This window comes from Histomonas meleagridis (genome assembly GCF_020186115.1).
Source record: "Histomonas meleagridis strain 2922-C6/04-10x chromosome Unknown contig_27, whole genome shotgun sequence".
Lineage (NCBI taxonomy): Eukaryota > Parabasalia > Tritrichomonadida > Dientamoebidae > Histomonas > Histomonas meleagridis.
The window spans coordinates 564,459-586,573 of record NW_027150844.1 but is presented as its reverse complement, the minus strand read 5'-3'; the positions used below and the strand labels follow the sequence as shown (position 1 = coordinate 586,573).

Sequence of the window (22,115 nt, the reverse complement as noted above, 5' to 3'; positions counted from 1 at the left end):
AAAACTCATTCCATTCAAAGGAAGTGCAAGAAGTTCCACAAATTCTGATGAGGCGGGTTACTACCCAAATGAGACTTTGTCATTTCGGCCAATCTGCCCGCGAGCATCAAGCAAGCTGGAATTCGAATTGCGCCAGGCCAATTTGGATATTGCAAAGTTTGGTAATGAGTCAACAAAATCAGTTGGTCATCTTCCCATGTGACAGGCGAGTGATGTATTATTGTGTATCTTGTTGGTGTTGCTGATCCTTGGTTAGCGTGATGAGACACCAAATAAAACTCAGCCACGCCTTTAGCTCCAATTTGATCTGTTACGACAGTACCAGCGTCAGCATTTACCACGCTATTCCCGTTCACCTTCATAATTCGAACTGATCCATGTTTCTGAGCGATCATGTAAACCAAAGAAATGTTGCTATCGCCCGTAACTTTTTCTAAGGTTTCCGTTATGCTTTTCACTTCATTTTCTTTTAGTTTTGGCATTTGTCCATAACTAACACCTTCACGATATACTACGATACGCTTTGGGAATTCTCCATTTTGAAGTTTATATTCATCTAATGCACTTGTCAAGAACTCACAAAGGACATCATTAGGGATAATATTTTGTCCAGGTTGTAATCCAAATGATCTCGAATGAAATTGTGACAAGTCATTATTCGTAGAAGCTGTACCAGCGCATACTGGTGATGAGCCTCTTGAGATCGTTATCGATAATCCGATAACCATTGTATGACCCAACGATATGTCATGGGATGACACTTTTGTGGGCACCCCTTTAATTTTACTTGCAATTTGAATGGCTATGTTTGTTGCCACGCTTAACCCCTTGCTTCTGCTGATTGTATTCTCGACGATACACTGTGAGGGCATACCCAAGTTGACCGTTAACATCTCTTTAATTTTGTCATAATATTCTTTTTTGTTATCTCTTAATAAGCATATAATAAATGATGGTACTCCGTTCTTGTCGATCTCCTCAAGGATGGCAAGGTTATAGCTATTCGGGTGTGGGTTTTGTGCGTGGATTACCTTAATTTGTGGTAAATGAATGCCCAAACCAGTTGAAACCTTTTCTAAATCACTTCTAAAACGTTGTTCAATGCCACGTTGTTCAGGTAATGTAACTAACAATATATTGGACTTAAACTGTGGCGCCTGATATAGGCCATATTCACGCCACTTGCCTTGGAATGACAACTTGTCGTCCGGACGTGAATCAATGGTTCCGCTCTTATTTGTGAAACTTAACGTCGGCGCTTGGATTTGATACCCGTCGACTTTCTTGCTTTGCCCAATTTCGAAGCCCCAATTCTTTAAGAAGGTCGACGTGTGCGATTCGCCCTTAAGCGTGTTCACAAAATTATCTAATTTTTGCTTACGCTCAGAAGCTGTCATCTTCGTATGCTTGGCAATATCACGCATCGTTGAACCACTGCGTCGCTCTGCATCAGTAATGCCGGAAATGCTGATGACTGATGATGGGAATAAGAGATGATTTTCCTTACCATCACGCTTGGAAACAATGTCGATAAGAACATCGTTGTTTCTACACTTGTGGTTATATACTTGTTCAAAGTATTGGGAAATTGTCATTTTGGTGGTTTCTTTCGTCTTAGGATCATATCGATCAAATTGTTGGGTTTGTGGTTTTTGGTCCCATAAGATTTTGTGGGGGACAATCTGACGTTGCTTCTTTTTCATGTGACTCGTTTGGAGTTGAAGTGATCGGATTGATTCTTCAAGAAATTGACGACGATTTGGATTGTTAATTCCTTCAGAAAGATAGTCCGTAAGAGTCCCTTGACGATCTATACGTGATGCAGTATCAATTAAATATGATAACCCACTTGATAATTGGGCAACTGATGGAATAAATCCTGACTTGATTGAAAAGCCCCCTGCACGTTGACCACTTCGGTCATCAATCCATTTTTGTCGAAATGGAGTAAGCCCAAGTGTATGATATGCTTTATGGAATGTTGTATTATATATTGTAAGAAGTGATTGAATATCATCAGGTGAGATTTGACGAGCTTGGTCGATCTTGACAATGATTTCTTTGTCCGAATCATTACTAGGCTTTACAGGATATTCATTAGCAAGATCAGGATAAGTTGTATAAAGAATATGTTGCCCATCAAAAATAATATTTTGCCAGCGTTCGTTTGTACCCATTGGACCACCTTCTGGACATAATGCCGTATAAAGATAATGGTTGATAAGTCTTGGGCTTAAAATTTCTGGTATAAGCGTAACTGTGTATTGATAAATTTGTTTATTTTGTGATAATGTAAGGTCGTATACATTAGTTTCGATTTGAACACGTGAAGCATGGTTCTGAGAGAAGTGAATTTCTCTTGGGACTGTATCATTATCACCAAGTTTAACACGTAAATCGTAACATGATTCATCTTCGTCACGACTTTTATTTCGTGACATCCTACGGCCCTTGGCTTGAGGCTTCATCCAAAATAAGATTCACATAAACCGCAATAAAAGTTATCAATTTGTGTAATAGCCATTGAACAAAAGTGTCGGATGTGAAGTAACTTGAACATGTTGAAATCATTGAAGGATTCCATCAAAACATAAAGAAAATTAATAATGCAATCGTTATTTCAACTGTAATATTGGCAATAATTTTATCTTTTGTGATAAAAAGATAAAATATAAAGAAATTGTAAACATGATTATTTTGAAGAAGAAAATTTGAGGATGATTTACATAAAAGAAATGAAATTATAAAATTTAACATAAAAAAATTATTATATGAATTTTACAGAAAAAAATTGAATTATTTTATATTAAAATTTGGAAAAATAAGTAGAAAAAGAATAGAAGAAAGAAATTTATGAAAATATTGGGGTGTACCAAAACGGTTTGAAATGCATATTAACGGTCTTCAAGCAGAAGAAAAAAAAATGAGCAAACAAAGTATAACAAAAAAGAAAATATCCTCAGAAGATAGTGACCAAGATTCATCAGAAAGTGACTCCGAAACAACATCATCTTCATCAAACACTCAACAAAGTAGTTCATATTCTTCCTCTGGAAGTAATCTAGATTCATCATCGTCTGGTGAAGCGTCATCAAGTTATGATAGTCAAGCAATGGTTCCCTCTTCAAGTGATAATAATTCTTCAACAAAAAAATCTGAAGGTTCTGTTTCGTCTGATAATAATTCTGGTTCTTCTTCAGGTGAAAATACAAAAAGCACAGAAATTGAAAAACCATCAACTAAGGAACATTCAGATTCAATTGATAACAAGCAAAATTTAGAAAACAGTAATCCTGATAATGCTGATAAAGAAGAAAAACCCAAATTATTAAGTGATATAAATTCACCAATTATCATTTCAAGTAGTTTAGAATTCACAGAAATCAGTGAACCTTCTAAAAATGATTCAGTGAGTCAAGAAGAATCAATACATCAACTTGCTCCTAGTGAAGAATCTCCATCACAAAGTCTTGAGTCATCACTGAAAACACCTAATATCACACTTAGGTCAAAGCATGTAGTTAGGAAAGCTACAAAATCAGCCACAAGGGCTCCAATTTCATTTAGCTCAAGTGATCTTGGCTCCATCAATCACAAAAGGCCTTTATACAAAAGCAATGCTAGATTACAAAGAAAGCTCTCTTCAGCACAGATGAAAATGTTAGGTGAGTTATCTCCATCACGTTTTGAATCAGCGAGTGATTCAATAAGTGAATCAGAATCTTCAACATCTCGAAACTCATTCGCCATTGGAGGGAAAATACCAGAAATCCCACCACACATCATGGAGCTCATAAAGTCCACTGATCAGTTCCAATTCGAACCAAAGCCATCAAAGGCGACCGTTAAGGAAGAGCAACCGTTAATTCCAAAAGAAGAAAATGATGAATTCCCAAAATCAACAGAAAATTTGGTCGGCTTTATCTCAGGGAATGATGTAGGGTTATTTTTATTCAATACTGAAACAAAAATTTCATCATATTATTCATATGAATTAAATGAAAAATTTGTTCGTCTAGATTTGGAACAAGTGCCTGGGAAAAGAACTGATTTCTCTTTATTCCAAGTTAGTAAATCTAAATTCGGACTTCTTGGGGGAGATGGTGCAGATCACGGAACAGATTTATGGGTTTTTGATTGTAAGAAGACTAAATGGTTTCATTCAAGAACATTAGGATCAACATATCCAATGTTAACGAATCATTGTTCTGCTGCATTAAAACGAAATGGGAAAACATATATTTATACATTTGGCGGGTTATGTTGTTCCAAATTTTCATCGAAACTTTTATTAATAATTTATTGCAATGGCATTTGTACGTATCGAGATTTCATTCCAACAGGTGATAAACCAATTTCTCGAATACATCACACAATGACAATTTGCGACAAAAAAATTTACCTTTTCGGCGGTTTATCAGAAAACAAAGCGGTTTTAAACGACTTGTGGGAACTTGATTTAAGTTCACATGACATAACGAATCCTTCGTGGCATTTTATTACAACCGACGGGCCACCCCACAGACATTCACATCAATCGTTCTATCGTGACGGTTATTTCTATATTGCAGGCGGCTTTGACGAAAAAGGAAATAAGCTTAATGACATATGGAGATATAAAGATTCTAAATGGTCTTTATGTGGATCATATGATATAACGAAACAAGTTTTTTCATCTAATTTAGGGTTAGTTAGTTTTTCATCAAAATTTGAACTGATAAAAGAAGATGATCCAATTATGTCATTATCCGAGAAATTCAACAAATTAATCAAATTAAGGGATGATTATGAGCAAAAATATTTTGATAATATTGAACTTTTAAGAATTGAATATCAAAATTTCGAAAAAGTATCTTCACTTTTGCATATGTTTCAAGAGAACCAATCGGATGAACTATTTGATGAAGCTAAAGAACTTTTAACATCTCCGAAAACTATTGAAGAAATCACAAGATCAGTTTTTGATGCATCTAAGCAAGCATTTAATCAATGTAAGGAATCGTTACATCAGTCGCATAATATTGATTCTAATTATTACACGAATGAAATTATATCATATCTTGAATCGAAATATATTTCTTTATCTAATCAATATAAATCACATCAATTTGAAAACAAAACCGAAATAAACTTAACAAAATCCGAACTTTCAATACTTAATGAAATGTTTGGTGAAGTTCAACAAAATTCTGAAGAAATCGATCCGACGGTTTTGCCTGACAAATCCACGATCAAAAACAAGTCAAATTATTACCAATGTTTTTATAATTATCAACAACGAGTATATGAAAACAATAACCAAATAATAAGGAAGTTAATGCATAAGTATCGGAATGTTAATGTTAAATATATGAAGAATAAAAATGAAATTATTGATACGTTAAAACAAATTTCGAACATCAAAAACGAATTCAAAAGTATTCAATCGGAAGTAAGTAACATCAATCAAAAAGCTGTGGACGTTGAAAAAGAACTGAAAAGAATGGATTTGAATACTTTACAGAAGGAGAATGAAGAAATAAAGAAAAAAATGAAAGATGACTTAGAAAGTATTGCTGATAGACAACCAGAAATTCAAGAACTCTTTAAGTACATACAAGAATTAAAGGGTATCTATAGGAATAAGCCAAATGATGCACAAAATTATATTGATAAAATTGCAGATACAATATTGGATTTGACTGCAAAAATAACAGGGAAAAGTAATGATGATGTTGATGAGGAATCCACATCAATGATGTCGAATATTTAAGATAAGTAAAAAGGATTTTTTGTTTAGAATTTTATCGTTGCATCTGTTTCACATCACATGTCATTCACATTTTGAAATGTCTCAAGAAAATCAGGAAATCAACACGAAAGATTCTCTTTCTTATCTTCAGTCTATAAATCATATTGTTTACGAGTTAAATGAATCAAATATTGAAACATCTATTGATGAAATCATTAATCTATTTGATACAAATTATTCATATTCAATTAATTTGGAATTATGCCATTTAATATTTTCTTTTTTCGTAGCGAGAAAGGGAAATATTCATGTGTATTTACGTTTTTTAAAGAAATTACAAAAAAGAAGAAAGCGAAAAATTATTTGACCAAAATCCCATTGAAATATTTTATAATTATATAACAAATAGGAAACGATATAATGTATATGAAAGTATTTATCTTATGGAAATGTTAATTGAAGATGGTTATTATAGTGAAGATATTATAAAAAATATACGTTCATTATTTTTTATTCATCATCGACCAAATCTAAGTGAGTCCAAAGAACTTCATAAAAAATTGTTTCATGAAGGAGTTAATCCAACCAAAATTGCCGAAGTATTACGAAATGATGATATTGAACAATTGCAAGAATTATCAACACTAAAAGACTTTTCATTTAATCAACAAATTGAAAGAAGTCAATATGAATCATGTTTTCTCCTAAAACATCCATTTCTATTAATAATTGATTATGCAGCATTTTTTTCTTCTATAAAATGTTTTAAGTTTTTACTTATGAATGGTGCAAATGTAAATAACACAGGTAAATACGCAGTTGCAGGTGGAAACATTGAAATCATTCATTTATGTGAACAAAATCATTCATCATTTAAAGGTGCATATGAAATAGCAATTATATTCCATCGAAATGATGTCTTTAGATATATTTATGAAAACAAATTAGACGAAATTGATAATTTGCAAGAGTTAGGAAAGAAATGTATTATCTGGGATAACTTTGAAATATTAACATTTTTGATGGAAAAAAACTTAGAAATTAATGATGAAATAATTAATAAATGTGCAAAAAATGGAAATTTGTTTCTTCTGAAATATTTTCTTGAAAACCATCAAACTCCGAAAAATATTTTAGTTTATGCAACACGTACATCTAATTATGAACTTGTTGAATTTGTTGCTAAAAAAGATGGAATTGATATTAACGCTAAATCTAAAAATGTTATTTATGATTTATTGGTGTTCATTTTCATGTTTTATGACTCCTTTAATGTTAGCATTAACTGGAAAAATTGCTGAAATACTTCTCGAAAATCAGGAAATTGATGTTAATGCAAAAACTGTCTCAATGTTTTATATGATTTTTATAATAAATGTTTGAAATTTTTATCTTTTAATTGGAATTTATTTTAATAATGTAAAACTGCTTTTCTGGAAGCATCTTCTAAAGGGAACATTGATATTGTTAAATTATTACTTCAAAATGAGAAAACTGATATTAATTATAAAGATTTGATTAATTTTAATGATTTAATGTTTTTTATTATGTTATAATAATGACTTAAATTATTTAATACAGCACTTTTATTAGCAGCAATTGAGAATAAAATTGATGTTGTTGAATTCTTACTTGAACAAAAAGATATCGATTATACTGCAAAAAATATTTTTTATACTTTTTATACTTTTATGTTTTATTTAAAGTTAATCATTAAAACTTCATGTTTAATTTATAATTTATGGAATTTATTTAATATGTTTATAACATTATTAGTTGAAGCAATTGAAAGAGGTTGGCCTGATATTATACAAACTTTATTAAAACATGAAGATATTCGTGATAATATTAATTTTTATTTATGTTATTTGAAATTTGTTTATAATATTTTATGGCATTTTAAAATATTTTTTGAATTTTATTTAAATAATTTTTTAATGCATTGATCTTAGCAGCTCAATGTAATCAACCAGAAATAATGAAAATACTTCTTGAACAAGAAGGAATTGATATTAATGCTAAAAATATTTATTTGTTTTATTTATAATTTATTTTAATAATTTGGTATTTCAAAATAATATTTGGAAATTATTTAAATTATTTAACACAGCACTTATTTTAGCATCTGAAAATGGTTATACAGAAATAGTCAAATTACTTCTTGAACAAAAAGAAATTGATATTAATGTTAAGGATGAAATATAATAGTTTTTTTTTTGATGTTTATATTAAATGATTTGATGATTCAAAATATTTGGATTTAATTAATATAATTTCGAAATGCACTTTTACTAGCAATTGTGAATGAGCATTTTGAAATCGCTAAATTGATTCTTCAAAAAGAAGGAATCAAAATAAATAATAGAGATATTTGTTTGTTTAATTTCGTATTTGTTTTAATAGTTTTATATTTCTTCATAAAATTTGGTATTTATTATTACGACTTAAAACTGCTCTTATTTATGCAGTAGAAACAGAGCAAATTGAAATTATAAAAATGCTTCTTAAGTATAAAGGAATTAATTTAAACATTAAAGATAAATTTTGTTTAGTAATTTTGAAATTCGTATTTATCATTCGATGTTTTATAACTAAAATTGAAGTCTTATGATATTGTTTGAAACAGCTTTAATGTATGCAGCAAGAAAAGGTTCAACTGAAATAGTTAAATTGCTTATTAAACAAAAAGGAATAAATTTAAATATTAAAAATATTTTATTAATGAATTTAATATATGTCTTCAAAATTTGGAATAAAAAAATATTATATAAAATTTATAATATATATTTGAAACAGCATGTAAAATTGCATCTAATGAAGGGCATAAAGACATTGTGAAATTGCTTAAAAAGAAATAATTATTATTATTATAAATAAAGAAATGAATTTTCTAATTTTTAATATGAGATTTTTATATGTATTCAGTTTCTTCTAAAGGAGAAAAATTGATCTTCATTTCAACGAACAAATAAAAAGGTGATGAACGTTAATATTCTAACCGAAAGGTGAACTCGTTTTAACTCAAAATTTGAACAATGCCAACGGTTAGTATGCCAAGTCATTTATAATAAAAATGGAAGATAATCGCTCTCTTCGCATGGAAGCCCAAGCTCTCTTTAACGACGAGCATTACACTGAGGCTTGCGATGCATATCGTGAATTGCTCAAAAATTTTGATAAAGATTTTCCTTTCTCTCTTGATATGGCAATCGACTTTACAAACTATGGGAGATGCTTAATCCTTTCAACAGATTTTGAAGACGTTGACGAGGATAATCTTGACTCAATCTTGGAAGAAGCAAAAATTGTTTTAACAAATGCAGTGACTGTCTATGAAAATATTGATCAAGATGGAAGCTTTGAGGGAGACCTTATTGAAGTTCATGAATACCTTGCTGATGTTGAATCAAGGAGAAATAATATTAAAGAATCTCAAAACGAGTATAAAAAAGCTTATGAAATCGGACTTAACAATAGCAACATCCCATGGAAAACAGTTGCTACTGATATGTTTAATTATGCAAACGAGTTTTTAACTCAATATAACCAGTCAATGGATAACATAATTAATTTCCTTGATCAACGCTTGCAGACAGCTGAAAAGGAGGAAGACAAGCAACAAATGAACGAATTCAAGGCAAAAATTGTCTCACTTAAGAGTGAACTCAACAAATAAATATTAAAGTTCACATATTTTACTTATTTTTTTTTTTCTTTAGAATTACATTTTAAGAAACATAACTAAATATGAATTGACTTATCTTGTAATAAATTGTTTTTGTTTCTGCAGAAAGCATGTTGCCAAAGAGAACGTTTAATACAATGCTTTATTTTTAACCGTCAAAATATTGAAAAGTGACATATTTCTCATGACACAAGCTACTTCTATGATTCAGGCATTTGAAGCAAAAAAGAAGTATCCAACCTTGGTGTGCAAGAGCCAATTTGAAATGTCTATTAAATTTCCAAATAGCGAAGATAATTTCATAATTATCTTGCAAAATAATTTTCCTATTTCACCTCCTTCAGTAACTTCAAATGGTGCTGCGATTTCTATCCCAATAATACGATATTGGCAAAGCGTTTTTACAATTAGTGACATTCTTTCTCAACTTTCTTGTTATGCATCTATTAACAAACCTCAACCTTTTCAACCAAATCCCACTGAAATACAATCAAGCATCCAATCTTTCCCACCTTCAAAGATTGCAACTCCTGAAGGTCGTCTAGAATTTCTTTCATCTCTCCCAACGTATTCAAATGCGATCAATGCCAAACGTTCCTCAGAGGGTAACGCCAATAATCTCAAGAACAAAGTCAAAACAGCGGCATCCGGAATTAGTCAAAAATCAAGCCTCCTTACCCAAAGTATTTCCACAAAGCAACAATTAGAAGTCCAATTAACTCAAAGCAAACAAGCAATTGCTGCCCAGATCAATCAAAGTAAGAATAATAAGATTGCTGAACTCAAGAATGAAAATGCAAGAGTAGATGCTAAAATCCAAGAACTTCAATCTAAGCTTTCTTCGAAAGCCATCAACATGGATCAATTTCTAGTCGAATATAATAAGCTTAAGCAACAACAAGCGTACAACAACACTATTACAAAGCTCCTAAGCCAACGCCAAGACTTTTTCTGAACTTTACACGAGATTTTCTGTTCTTTTTTGGCCGACCTAAAATATTTTTTTTGATTTTTTCTTTTTTTTTAGGGGGGACTATAAACCGCTAAAACGTACTCTTCGAAATGGCTGCAGAAGTTCACAGAATTCCGCAACCAAAAGAACAATATACACAATACAAAAAACTTTTAAAGCAATCACCTCTTAAGCCAGGAGAAAACGCATATATTATTTCTACAGAATGGTTAAATAAATGGAAAAACGATGTTTCAGGAGATATTGACATTGATATGTCATGTGGTCAAATAGATAATTCAGCACTACTAAAAGATGGTAAATTTGACTTCAAACAGTATCATGAAAGACTTGATTATGAAATTATTTCCAAACCAATTTGGGAATTGTTTTATTCATGGTATGGCGGTGGCCCTGTTATACCTGTTAATGTTGTAGAATATAAGGGAACTTCTGTTGCAGTTGTTTCTCGTCTTACATTTATCATTGTTTATCACCAACAAAAAATTGGAATAGAAACAAATAAATATGAAAAAATATCATCCCTTCGCGAAAAGGCTCTCAAATTATTCAATTTACCAGAAGATACACAATCAAGGCTTGTTGATATTTATAGCAATAATAACGCTCATCTTAAAAGTTTCAGTGAATTTCTCAATGACAATGATATGATTATAGACACAAAACTTTATGACCATCAGACAATTTTATTGGACACAAAAGGCGAAGATGGAATTTGGGATTTCGAAAAAACCGACTCCACCATCGTTTCTCGTTCAGCAAGCGCAGGTGCATATCCCGAAATGTGTAATTGTAATAAGCCCGCCATAGCTCCAGGTATAGTTGGATTTGGTAATTTCGGGAAAACATGTTTTTTCAACGCAGGTGTTCAATGTCTTATTCATACTAATCCCCTCAAGAAGATTTTCCTTAACGATGATTGGGAGAAAGATCTTAATACCACAAATCCGATTGGGATGAAAGGCAAATTAGCTTGCGCATTTGGCAAGCTATTTAAAGAAGTTTGGAGTGGTAAAAACGCTATTATAGCGCCACGCGAACTTAAGCAAGTTGTAGGTGAATACGCCCCTATGTTTCGTGAATCAAATGAGCAAGATTGCCAGGAATTGATCACAATTATGCTTGATGGCATTCACGAGGATTTAAACCGCTGCGCCGATAAACCGGTAACCGAAACCGTCAACGGCGATGGAACAAACGATGACGAAATCTCAAAGAAATCTTGGGCTATTTATAAGAAAAGAAATGATAGTATAATCGTGGATACATTTTACGGTCAATTAAGATCTGTCATTAATTGCCCAAATTGTCATTCAAAAACAGTTGTATTTGATCCATACAATATTTTAAATTTACCGATATCAAAGCCTCATCAAATTAAGTTAAACGTTACTTACTTCCCTTATGACTTTAGAGAAAAGCATATAAAGCTCGTAATAACTGTTCCAACTTGTCCAAAAATGTCTGATTTCTCGAAAGTAATATCAGAGGCTATTGGTAAAGAAGTAAATGTAGTGGTAGGACTTAAGGGTTACGGAAAAGCTATGACTTGGGGGTATAATTCGGATAATTCGGTTCAATATTATCGACCAATATATTATGCATTTGAAATTCCATCAACTGATAAGCTTTATGTACCTTGTTGCGTGTATATGATAAAGAATTCAGGAGGATTCTATTCACAAGATATTGAAGTTGCTGGTCCGATATTAGTACCAGTAAATTCAACCACAGATTATGAAAAAGAAATATCAATCTCAGTCAGGGAACGCTTAAGTTGTGTCTGGCAGCCACCAGAAGGAGTTGAAGAAACAACTGAAATTAAGAAATTAATTGAAGAGATTCAACTTCCAACAGAAGATTTTGAAGGAAAAGAAATCATCGTCAAGATCGTAAAAGGTTATTATGAAACAGAAAACGAATTAAAACCAGATAAGAACTTTAATTATCTCACTAACAAAATTGCAACTTTAGAATTTACTGCAAAAGCAGTTCAACCAGAAAAAGGATTTTCACTTTTGTCATTGGTTCGACATTATGAAGTCAATTCAAGAAATCCACAAAATGGCAACGATCAAATTACATTGAATACGTGTTTTGACTACTTTACAACAGAGGAAACTTTGGATGAAGATAACAAATGGTACTGTCCACAATGCCACGAATTTGTTTGTGCCATTAAAAAGATGGACATATGGTCAATCCCAAAGGTCTTAATTATAAGTTTAAAGAGGTTTGTTTGTGGTGAGGTATCTAGCAAATTAGAAACATATGTTGATTATCCAGATGTATTCGATTTAAGTGATTATGTGATGGGGCCACATGAAAAAAGTTTGAAATATAGACTTTATGCTGTGTCTGAACATGATGGTTCTAAATTATCAGCAGGCCATTATAAGGCTCATTGTATTGTTTCACAAGGGGATCATGCGTGCAAAGGAGATAATTGGTATTGCTTTAATGACTCAACTGTAACTTCTGAGAGTGCAAAAATGGTTCATACTTCCAAAGGATATGTCCTATTTTATGAAAGAATTGATGAGTAAACTGAACTTACTTTTCGAAAATTATGGGTTTTTAATGTCTTGACAAACATTAAAGCTGAATGTATTAGTGATAAATTTATTAAGTTTTGACATAAGAAAACATTAAAAAGTATTGGGTATGTCATTTATAGAATAAGCATAAATAATGGAGGAGATGTTGGTATTTTTGTTTGTTTGTCGTGGTTCAATGCGCCAGTGGCCGCCACTTTTAAATAGTTTACAACACTTAATCAACCATAGCGTCTTTTCAGTTCACTTTATGATATTCCTTTTCATTTCTTGCGCTTTTTCAGCAAAGTACTTCGAATTAAAGCAAACGCTTTGGCCTCCAACTGATAACGAACTTGGACTTTTTGGTCGAGCAATCTCATTTTCAAGAGATAGAATTGCTGTTGGTGCTGAATATCTCAAAATAGACGGATTCAAGATTCCTGATGACCCTGAAAATGAAGACAGAATTGGTGGTGTTTATGTTTATGATTATAATCCTTCAACTGGAAGTTACACCATTAGCCCAGGAAACAATGAAACATTTAAGCGAATTCAACCGCAAAAAGATTCCAAATATCCAAATGTTATTCCAGGCACATTTTCAAGTCGTCTTTTATTATCTGATGATGGCCAACGTCTTATTGTTGGTGCGCCATATACATATGTTCCTACTAGTCTTAGAGACTTCAAGATTTATGACGCCACATGGAATGTTAAGCAAGATGATGATACTGTTGTTTCCGATGGCGTTGAATATTACAGAGAAATTGGAGCAATTTATGAGTACATCAGACAAGATGATGGGTCATGGCTACAAAATGGTATTAGCATTCCATCCACCATAATTTATCGTGGAGGATATGGACGTGCCATTGCTGGATCATCCGACTTATCCATCTATGCCGGTTCATATTACAACAAATTCCGTTCCTCAGTGCGTAAAGTTGGCGGCGTTAACACAGAAACATTTGGTTCCAATATCAACAACCAACGATACATCAGTCCACCGGCCACAATCAATGACGCAGAGAAACAACGCTTTGGCTCCACACTAGACTTCTATGGAACAGACTCATTATATGTCACCACCACCACACAGAACAGCGGCGGTCTTTCCGGTGTCTTTCCATACACATATCGAAACAACGACTGGCAAGCGCAAGACGAAATCACATGTAATGGTGCAGACGATTATGAATACTTCGGAATGAGCACCACATTTAGGATCAAACAAGACGATGCCCTCATTGCGCTATATGCAAGTAATCATAAGACTGATAAATCTAATGCCATTTTCATCCTTGCACGTGGCGATGGAAACTTATGGAGCAAAACGCCACAACAAATCATTCAGTTAGGTAATGAATCTATCAGCGACATGTTCTTCTGCTCGGCTGGCGAGAATAACTTCTTAAGTGTACTCTTCGGTAGCGAAGATAGTATATACATTAAAATATATCAACAAAATGCTGCAACAAAACAATACGAAATATTCCAAACAATTTATGATCCGAAAATTTCATATCCAGGTACAACTGTATCGTATGAAGAACAATATATCATATTCGCTTCTGACTTTGATTGGGATTCGGAACAATGTTCCAAGTTCATCGTAGGAGCAATGTCGAAGTCAGGAAAAGGAATGGAAACAAAGCCAAAGCCATACTCAAGAGTCTACGTGTACGAACTAACAACAAAAGAAGACGGATCACATTCAAAGGTAGGCATTATCATCGGATGCGTGGTTGCTGTGGTCGCAATTATAGCTGTTGTTATATTCGTTGTGATAATGATAAGAAAGAAGGATGGAACAGTACAAATTCAATAAATAAAATTTAAAGCTTTTATGAAATAACGAATGCTATACATTGAAGTGATTTTGTGCCTTATGAAGAATTGCTTAACAATAAGAAACAGGGAGCAGGAAATTTTGTGGATTTTTAGAAGTTGATTGAGTGGCTAACAATAAAAAAATGATCGGCCAAGGCGGAGTTGGATTCACTGCATAGAAATTTTTTGCAAGAAAATATATGGTCACATTCCTATTTAATTCATCAACTTCGAAAAATACACAAGAATTCCCTGCAACCATATGTAAATTTCGAATGGTAGGAAAGAGTAAGAAAGCCGATAAGAAAATTCAATTGATTGAAAAAACGTTTTTTCAGAAAAATATTATCGGTGTTATATTGAAAGTTCGTTTTTACAAATGCTTTTGAAGAATTTAATTTTTTTATTATCTACGAGATTATAAGATTCGAAACTCAGTTCTTATGTATAAGAATAGAAAGTTGTTCTACTAATATGAAAAAATAGTGTTTTGCATTTCAAAAATAATTTGATATATTTTTTACATGATCTTTTTATATTATCACTTGCATTTAAGTTTAAAATTTTGTTTTATATCATAGAATTATTTATTTTAATTTTTAATCATCTCATTCAATGAAATAAATTTACTTTTTTATATGGCGCCCAAAAATGAGTTGCCCGCGGTTGCTCATTTTTTAAAATGTATTTTCCAGGAAGGATCGAGCTAATTTTTGGTCCTATGTTTGCTGGAAAGACAACAGAACTCTTACGACGTATCAAACGTGCTGAATTAGCACGTTTTCAGTGTATCATCATTAAATATGCTAAAGATGATCGCTATTCCACAGATAAAGTTTCCACACATGATATGAACACGCAAAGTGCATTTTCCACAAATTTACTTATACCATGTTATGAAATGTGTTCGAAATATGATGTTATTGGAGTTGATGAAGGTCAATTCTTTCCAGACATTGTCGAATTTTCTGAAAAACTTGCCAATAATGGGAAAGTTGTAATTATAGCTGGTTTAGATGGAACATATCAACGAAAGCCATTTGGGAATTTAATATATTTAATATCTAAGTGTGAGAAAATCACAAAGCTCACTGCGATTTGTACTGAAACGGGAAGCGAAGCATCGTTTACACAACGCACGATTAAATCTGATGAAATAGAATTAATTGGCGGTGCGAATATGTATCGCGCTGCTTCACGTAAATCTTTTTTTGGTATAAATACTAATGGAGAAATACATTTAATAATTGGGCCCGTAAAGTCGGGAAAAACTACGGAATTAATAAGAGTTTTATTTAGATATAAAATAGCAAAGAAAAATCCGATTTTATTATATCATAAAAAATTCGAACCGCCGAAGGATCAAAGAGTTGAAGTAAAAAGTATTACACAACTGCCATCTTTGGATGAATTAAAAAATTATGACGTGATCGGAATCGACCAAGCTGAATGCTTTGAATATATTGCTGATTGGGCGGATAAAATTGCGAATTCGGGAAAATTAGTAATCGCTTCTGCACAAGAAGGAGATCAAAATCAAAACGCTTTTGATCCAATAGTAAAACTTTTCCCTTTGTGCGAAAGAGTAACAAAACTTGACTCAATTTGCCCATTCACAGGTGGAATTGCACCTTTTAATGTGTTATATAATTCTGATATGATTCCTATATCAAGGTTTGCTTTACTTCATATAAATAGTTTCCTTGTAAAAATACAGAAGTAAAAATTGAAATATTTATTAATAGTTTTAATCCACTTGAAATATTTTTCCAAATAATTAATGTATATCAAGTCAAAAAACATTTGGTAAAATAATAAATTCATAATTTGTACCAAAGAAGAAATTACTGATGAAGTCTCCTTAAACAGAAAATTATAATAAATAATAATTATATGAAAAGTTTAATCTAAAAAAATCTGATGTTTTCTATTTTAATAAAGAAAATTTATTATTGCTATATCTTTATATCATTTATATAAATGATTAAAAAAATTATTCGTGTTATTTATATTTTCTTCCTAGAATACAAACTCCATTAAAAGTTTTTATAGCTTTCAATATAATACTTATTGAGTAATTTCTTGCATCAGATTATAATCCAAGCAAAACGCGTCACTTTTTTAAGGGTCGACTCCGTTGTAAAATTCGCTAGTGAAATTTGAATTCTTTATGTCAAAGATTCTGTTAAAAATATATGCCATTGAACAGCTATCAATTGAATTTTTACCTGAAAATATGCCTTATCTCATTATAAATGATCGAAATCCCAAATATCACAGAAACAATATCGTCTATTGATCTTATTGAATTATATGAAAAAATTAGAAAACATGATGATGATGAATCATTTATTCAAGAGTATACATTAATCAATAAAAGCAAATATACTTTTAACGTATCAGATATTTTTTATAAGGATACACATCCTGATTTTCGTATACTTTCTTATACAAATGAAGATGGGAAAGAATCTTATTTTGTTTGGATAAGAGGTTCTAATCTCACTTCATTTAAAGATGCACGAATATCGAATAAGAACAAACCATTTGAGAATGCAATTTCTGGATATGATATTCATGGAGGATATTTTAATGCAGCTAAAACAATTGTAGAAAAAATAAAACTCGAGATTAAAATTGATGAATGTAAAGAATTAATATTTTTTGGACATTCTATTGGAGGTGCAGTATCAGCAATTTGTGCGGCAATATTACACTTTGAAGAGAATAAGGAAAATGTCAGAGCATTTACATTTGGAACACCTCCAAAGTTTTTCTTATGAATCATTCATCAAAATATTATCTTTTAATGTTAAAACGAATACAAACGAAAGAAGGAGTAAAACTTGATTGGACACATCGAAGAGCTCATGGAAAACCAATAAAATGTAAAAACGATATAATAGTAGAACATGTAATGAAAAACTCGATAACATTTCTTCAAAAGAAAGAAAGTGAAGGTGAAGTTCCAAGCTATATGTATGTTCCAACTGTAGTTCCTATTAATGATCCTGAAGAAGTTCGAAATAAAGGAAAGAATTCAAATGATGAAAGTTTTTATTGATGTTATTTAATATTTATTATTTTTATATAAAATTTATTTTAAAAATTTGAAACACAAATTAGTGGTTCATTAAAGCATAATAAAGAAAAACATGTTATTCAAGAACAAAAAGAAAATGAAAATGAAGAAAAAATTCATTTTTTAGATAAAATATTTATTTTAATATTTTGAAATATCTTCAAGTAACGAACCAGATGAAAAAAAGAAAGAAATTGTTGAAGTACAACAAGAGATAATAAATAAAGAAAATGATGATGATGCTAATTTAATGTTTATAATGATTTATTTCAAAATATAAAATTTATTTTTATGTATTGAACTTAAAATTACAAAGGAATTAGATAGCAACGAAAAACTCAAAGATTTTTGCATCAAAAAAGGAATTGAAAGAAATGAAGAAGATATTGGCTTTAACTTTCATTGGGTTTAATATAAAAATATAAAATATATTCTACGCATTTGTAAAAGCACTTTTGGGAGCATCAGAAAATGGCGTTATAGAAATTGTTCAATTACTTCTTAAACAAAAAGGAATTGACATTAATGCTAAAGATATTTATTTGTTTTATTTGATGTTTATTTTAATAATTTGATATTTCAAAATAATATTTGGAAATTATTTAAATTATTTAAAACATCTCTTATGTTAGCATCTTATAATGGTTATACAGAAATAGTTAAATTACTTCTTGAACAAGAAGGAATTGATATTAATGCTAAGAATATATAAATATTTAGTTTTGGGTTATTTTTTATTATTTGAAGTATTAAAATAATGTTTGGAAATTATTGAAAGTTATTTATTTGTTCTATTCCGTATTTATTTTTTAAATTTGGTATTTCAAAATAACACATGAAAATTATTTAAATTATTTGAAACAGCATTTATTTATGCAGTTCAAAATAGTCATATAGAAATAGTTAAATTACTTCTTGAACAAAAAGGAATTGATATTAATGCTAAAGTTATTTATTTGTTTTATTTAATATTGATTTTAATAATTTTCTATATCAAAATAACACATGAAAATTATTTGAATTATTTTGGACAGCACTAATGTATGCAGTTCAGAATAATCATATAGAATTAGTTAAATTACTTCTTGAACAAAAAGGAATTGAAATTAATGCTACACATATTTATTTGTTTTATTTGGTGTTTATTTTAATAATTTTATATTATAAAATAATATTTGGAGATTATTCAATGTATTTCAAACAGCTATTATGTTAGCATCTTCAAAAGGTAACATAAAAATAGTACAATTACTTCTTGAACAAAAAGGAATTGAAATTAATGACAGAGAATTTTGAATGTCTTATTTTTTATTTATTTTAATAATTTGATAGTTCAAAATAAAAAAATTGGGAAATTATTTAAACAATTTTATACGCCACTTATACATGCAACGATAGAAGATCACATAGAAATAGTTAAATTACTTCTTGAACAAGAAAAAATTGATGTTAATGTTAAAGATATTTATATATTTCATTTAAAATTTTCTTTTAATAATATTGTATAACAAAATAATAATTGGTAATTATTTTAATTACTTAATACAGCACTTATTTATGCATCTAGAAGTGATAAAATAAAAATAGTTAAATTGCTTCTTTACCATAAAGATATTGATTTGAATATTGAAAATATTAATTATATTTTTTTTAATGTTTTTTTTCTGAATATGAAATTTTTTTATAATAGTTGGGAATTACATAAAAAATTTAAAACAGCACTCATGGAAGCAACAGAGCAAAATCATTCTAAAATTGTTAAATTATTAAAAAAGGGAAAAAGACAAATAAAAAAGAATAAATGCAATAATTCATAGGCTTTCTGATAAACAGTGTTTGAAAAAGAAAGTTGCCCAACAATAGAATCTAATGAATGGAAATAATGGGAACCATATCCAAAAACAAAAGTTTTGGAACCACTTATGATTTGAAATAAAATGGGCAAAACCATAAATTTTTTAGATGTTATAGGCGTTGGCCTATTTTTTCATTTTACTCTACATGTGTGAATAAAAATATTATTTATTCTGTGTAACAAGTTTGAATTACTTTTTTAGAATTTAGTGAAATATTAATTATCTGTTCTAAGTTAATTCCTTAGATTTTTTATGGTTCTTTATTTAAACTATTTAATATTTTGAAAATTCCTTCTAATAATTTGTACTTTTGAAATTTTAAAAATTGATTTTATCATAAACAATTGATAATTACCAAATGTATAAAATAACTCTAAAGAAGTAATTCAATAATATATATCTCTTCAAGAAAGAATTCAAACAAACTCCCTCAAGTATGTAGCACTTTTATTGTACGTTTGCAAAAATGGCGCTAAAATTGCCGAATTAACTGTTTCTGTTAATATTTTGACTTAAGTAATTTTATTGGAGATGTTGCAACAGAAAAAAGAAAAAGAACCAAATTTTTTTAACCTTCTTACAGACGAAGAAAAGGAACAGTATCAAGCTCTTCAAGAACGGTTTTCTTCAAGAGATAACAGATATAACAGATTTAAAAGAATTGAATTTTTCCAAGAAACTTTAAATTGTATCCAAAAATTTTGCGTAAGAAATGATGATGGTGATTGGAAAAGATCATTAGTATGCGGAATTTTATGGATCGATAAAGGAATTTGTATAAACACTCGTCAGCTCAGGATTCTTGTCGGAAAAAGCAAATCATCAATAAATGGTGCACTTGCAAAGCTTAAGTACGAAACCATTCCATCAAAAGAGCTTGATTCTACTCCTTTAGTAGATTCAATTCCCATTCTAAAAGACAAATACACTGAGCTTAGGCAGTGGACCATTAGAAAACTGGAAGCGATGAACACCATGGAGACAACTGTGCAAGCTGTTGAATAATATTTTCGGATTTTGTAATTATTATAAATGTTTGATTTTAATTTCTTTAATTTTTCAGGAAATCCCATAAATCAACTTAAGATGTTGTGTATATAATTGTAGCAATCGCTCATTGCAATAGAACAGTTAACAAATGAAACAAGAGAAGTGTCTTCAAACCTAGAATTATTTCAAAAAATTGAATATTGCATACACAGAGGAGTCAATAAATATGATTTCAAGTTCATTTGATAATAATTCTATAAATGGTATCTTATGTGATTTAATCTACAGACATTTTGTAGCAAGAATACTTGACTTCAACATATGTTTAAATTTTATGAATGTGTAATATTATTTTTAGTTTCTGCCTTTCATTTTCTTTTATTGTTTGAATAAATTTTTGCAATCCTTCTAATCTACCACTTAGAATAAGAACTAATATCATAAAATTAGATATAAAATTTGATAATACAAAGGGAAATATTTGTTTTAGAGTAATGTCTCCCAAAAGTGTTATAATTTTTGGAGGTATTTCTTTAATTGCATTAATCCAACTAATCAATAGTTTAGATCAAAAATGCATTAGTTATTAATTAATATTTTTTTTAAAGTAAAAACTTTAAAATTTAATTATAAATACAATTTTATATACAGAAACTATTTCAGTTGTATTACAGATTCTTTTGTTCTCTGTTGTATCATATCGTCAAATATTTCGTAACTTTCATTAGAGCAAATTTTGGAAATTGTTTCTTCCGAATTTCTCATTGCTTGAAATATTTGCGAAAGCTTTTTGAACCCCTCAATGAGCAACTCAACAGGCGCATTTTTTGGAATCGCATTTATTAGTTGGCTTAATCTTAAATCCAAAGAATCGAAATGTTTAATCAGTTCAACAAAATCATTTTCATCATAACACATTTTCTCAATCACAAACGGAATGCAATTTCGATGGCCTTGCAAATATTTGAACATTTCATTCCAATTTTCATTAAAAATCAAAAATTCGATATATTTTTTTGGATCTGATTTCATCATCACATATCCATATTCTTCGATACAGCCTAATTTTAACAATGATTCTCCAACTTTATCAGAATCATAAGGATGATTTTCGTTATGAAGAAACTCATCTAAATCTTCTTTCTTATATATTGCTAATGCTGCAATATAAGCATTTACAACATCTTTCGGAGGATGCTCAAATGTATTATAATAAATATTCACTAAATTCCAATCAAACATTAAGAAAGGAATTATTTTTTCTGGCTCTAATAAAGTCGAAATATTTCTCATGATTTTCTCGACGGTTTTCACCTTGTTTGATTTGTAAAGTATTGAACAAGTTTCCATTAATTCTGAGATGTAAAGAACGATATCCTTTGAAATGCTTGGTAAAATTTCGCAAATGTTTTCACCAGCATTAGCTTTTAA

At 30.2% G+C, this 22,115-nt stretch overlaps 7 protein-coding genes across 7 annotated transcripts; 6 read left to right on the top strand and 1 right to left on the bottom strand.

The window, feature by feature from the left end:
- Window positions 1-14: 14 nt before the first annotated feature.
- GO595_004652 (piwi-like protein 1) lies at window positions 15-2,468 on the bottom strand (the record flags this gene model as incomplete). The annotated part of the gene is made up of 1 exon (XM_067917807.1): window positions 15-2,468. The coding sequence occupies one exon, from the start codon at window positions 2,466-2,468 to the stop codon at window positions 15-17; it is 2,454 nt and encodes an 817-aa protein (XP_067775234.1).
- Window positions 2,469-2,923: 455 nt separating this feature from the next.
- On the top strand, window positions 2,924-5,752 carry GO595_004651 (Kelch motif family protein; the record flags this gene model as incomplete). The annotated part of the gene is made up of 1 exon (XM_067917806.1): window positions 2,924-5,752. The coding sequence occupies one exon, from the start codon at window positions 2,924-2,926 to the stop codon at window positions 5,750-5,752; it is 2,829 nt and encodes a 942-aa protein (XP_067775233.1).
- Window positions 5,753-8,804: 3,052 nt separating this feature from the next.
- On the top strand, window positions 8,805-9,407 carry GO595_004650 (uncharacterized protein; the record flags this gene model as incomplete). Its single annotated transcript, XM_067917805.1, has 1 exon — window positions 8,805-9,407. The coding sequence occupies one exon, from the start codon at window positions 8,805-8,807 to the stop codon at window positions 9,405-9,407; it is 603 nt and encodes a 200-aa protein (XP_067775232.1).
- A 274-nt stretch (window positions 9,408-9,681) lies between these two features.
- GO595_004649 (uncharacterized protein) lies at window positions 9,682-10,371 on the top strand (the record flags this gene model as incomplete). Its single annotated transcript, XM_067917804.1, has 1 exon — window positions 9,682-10,371. The coding sequence occupies one exon, from the start codon at window positions 9,682-9,684 to the stop codon at window positions 10,369-10,371; it is 690 nt and encodes a 229-aa protein (XP_067775231.1).
- Window positions 10,372-10,478: 107 nt separating this feature from the next.
- On the top strand, window positions 10,479-12,935 carry GO595_004648 (Clan CA, family C19, ubiquitin hydrolase-like cysteine peptidase; the record flags this gene model as incomplete). Its single annotated transcript, XM_067917803.1, has 1 exon — window positions 10,479-12,935. One exon carries the CDS (start codon window positions 10,479-10,481, stop codon window positions 12,933-12,935), a length of 2,457 nt encoding a protein of 818 aa, XP_067775230.1.
- Window positions 12,936-13,194: 259 nt separating this feature from the next.
- Window positions 13,195-14,754, top strand: GO595_004647 (uncharacterized protein; the record flags this gene model as incomplete). Its single annotated transcript, XM_067917802.1, has 1 exon — window positions 13,195-14,754. The coding sequence occupies one exon, from the start codon at window positions 13,195-13,197 to the stop codon at window positions 14,752-14,754; it is 1,560 nt and encodes a 519-aa protein (XP_067775229.1).
- Window positions 14,755-15,438: 684 nt separating this feature from the next.
- GO595_004646 (thymidine kinase family protein) lies at window positions 15,439-16,479 on the top strand (the record flags this gene model as incomplete). The annotated part of the gene is made up of 1 exon (XM_067917801.1): window positions 15,439-16,479. One exon carries the CDS (start codon window positions 15,439-15,441, stop codon window positions 16,477-16,479), a length of 1,041 nt encoding a protein of 346 aa, XP_067775228.1.
- Between the last annotated feature and the right edge of the window lie 5,636 nt (window positions 16,480-22,115).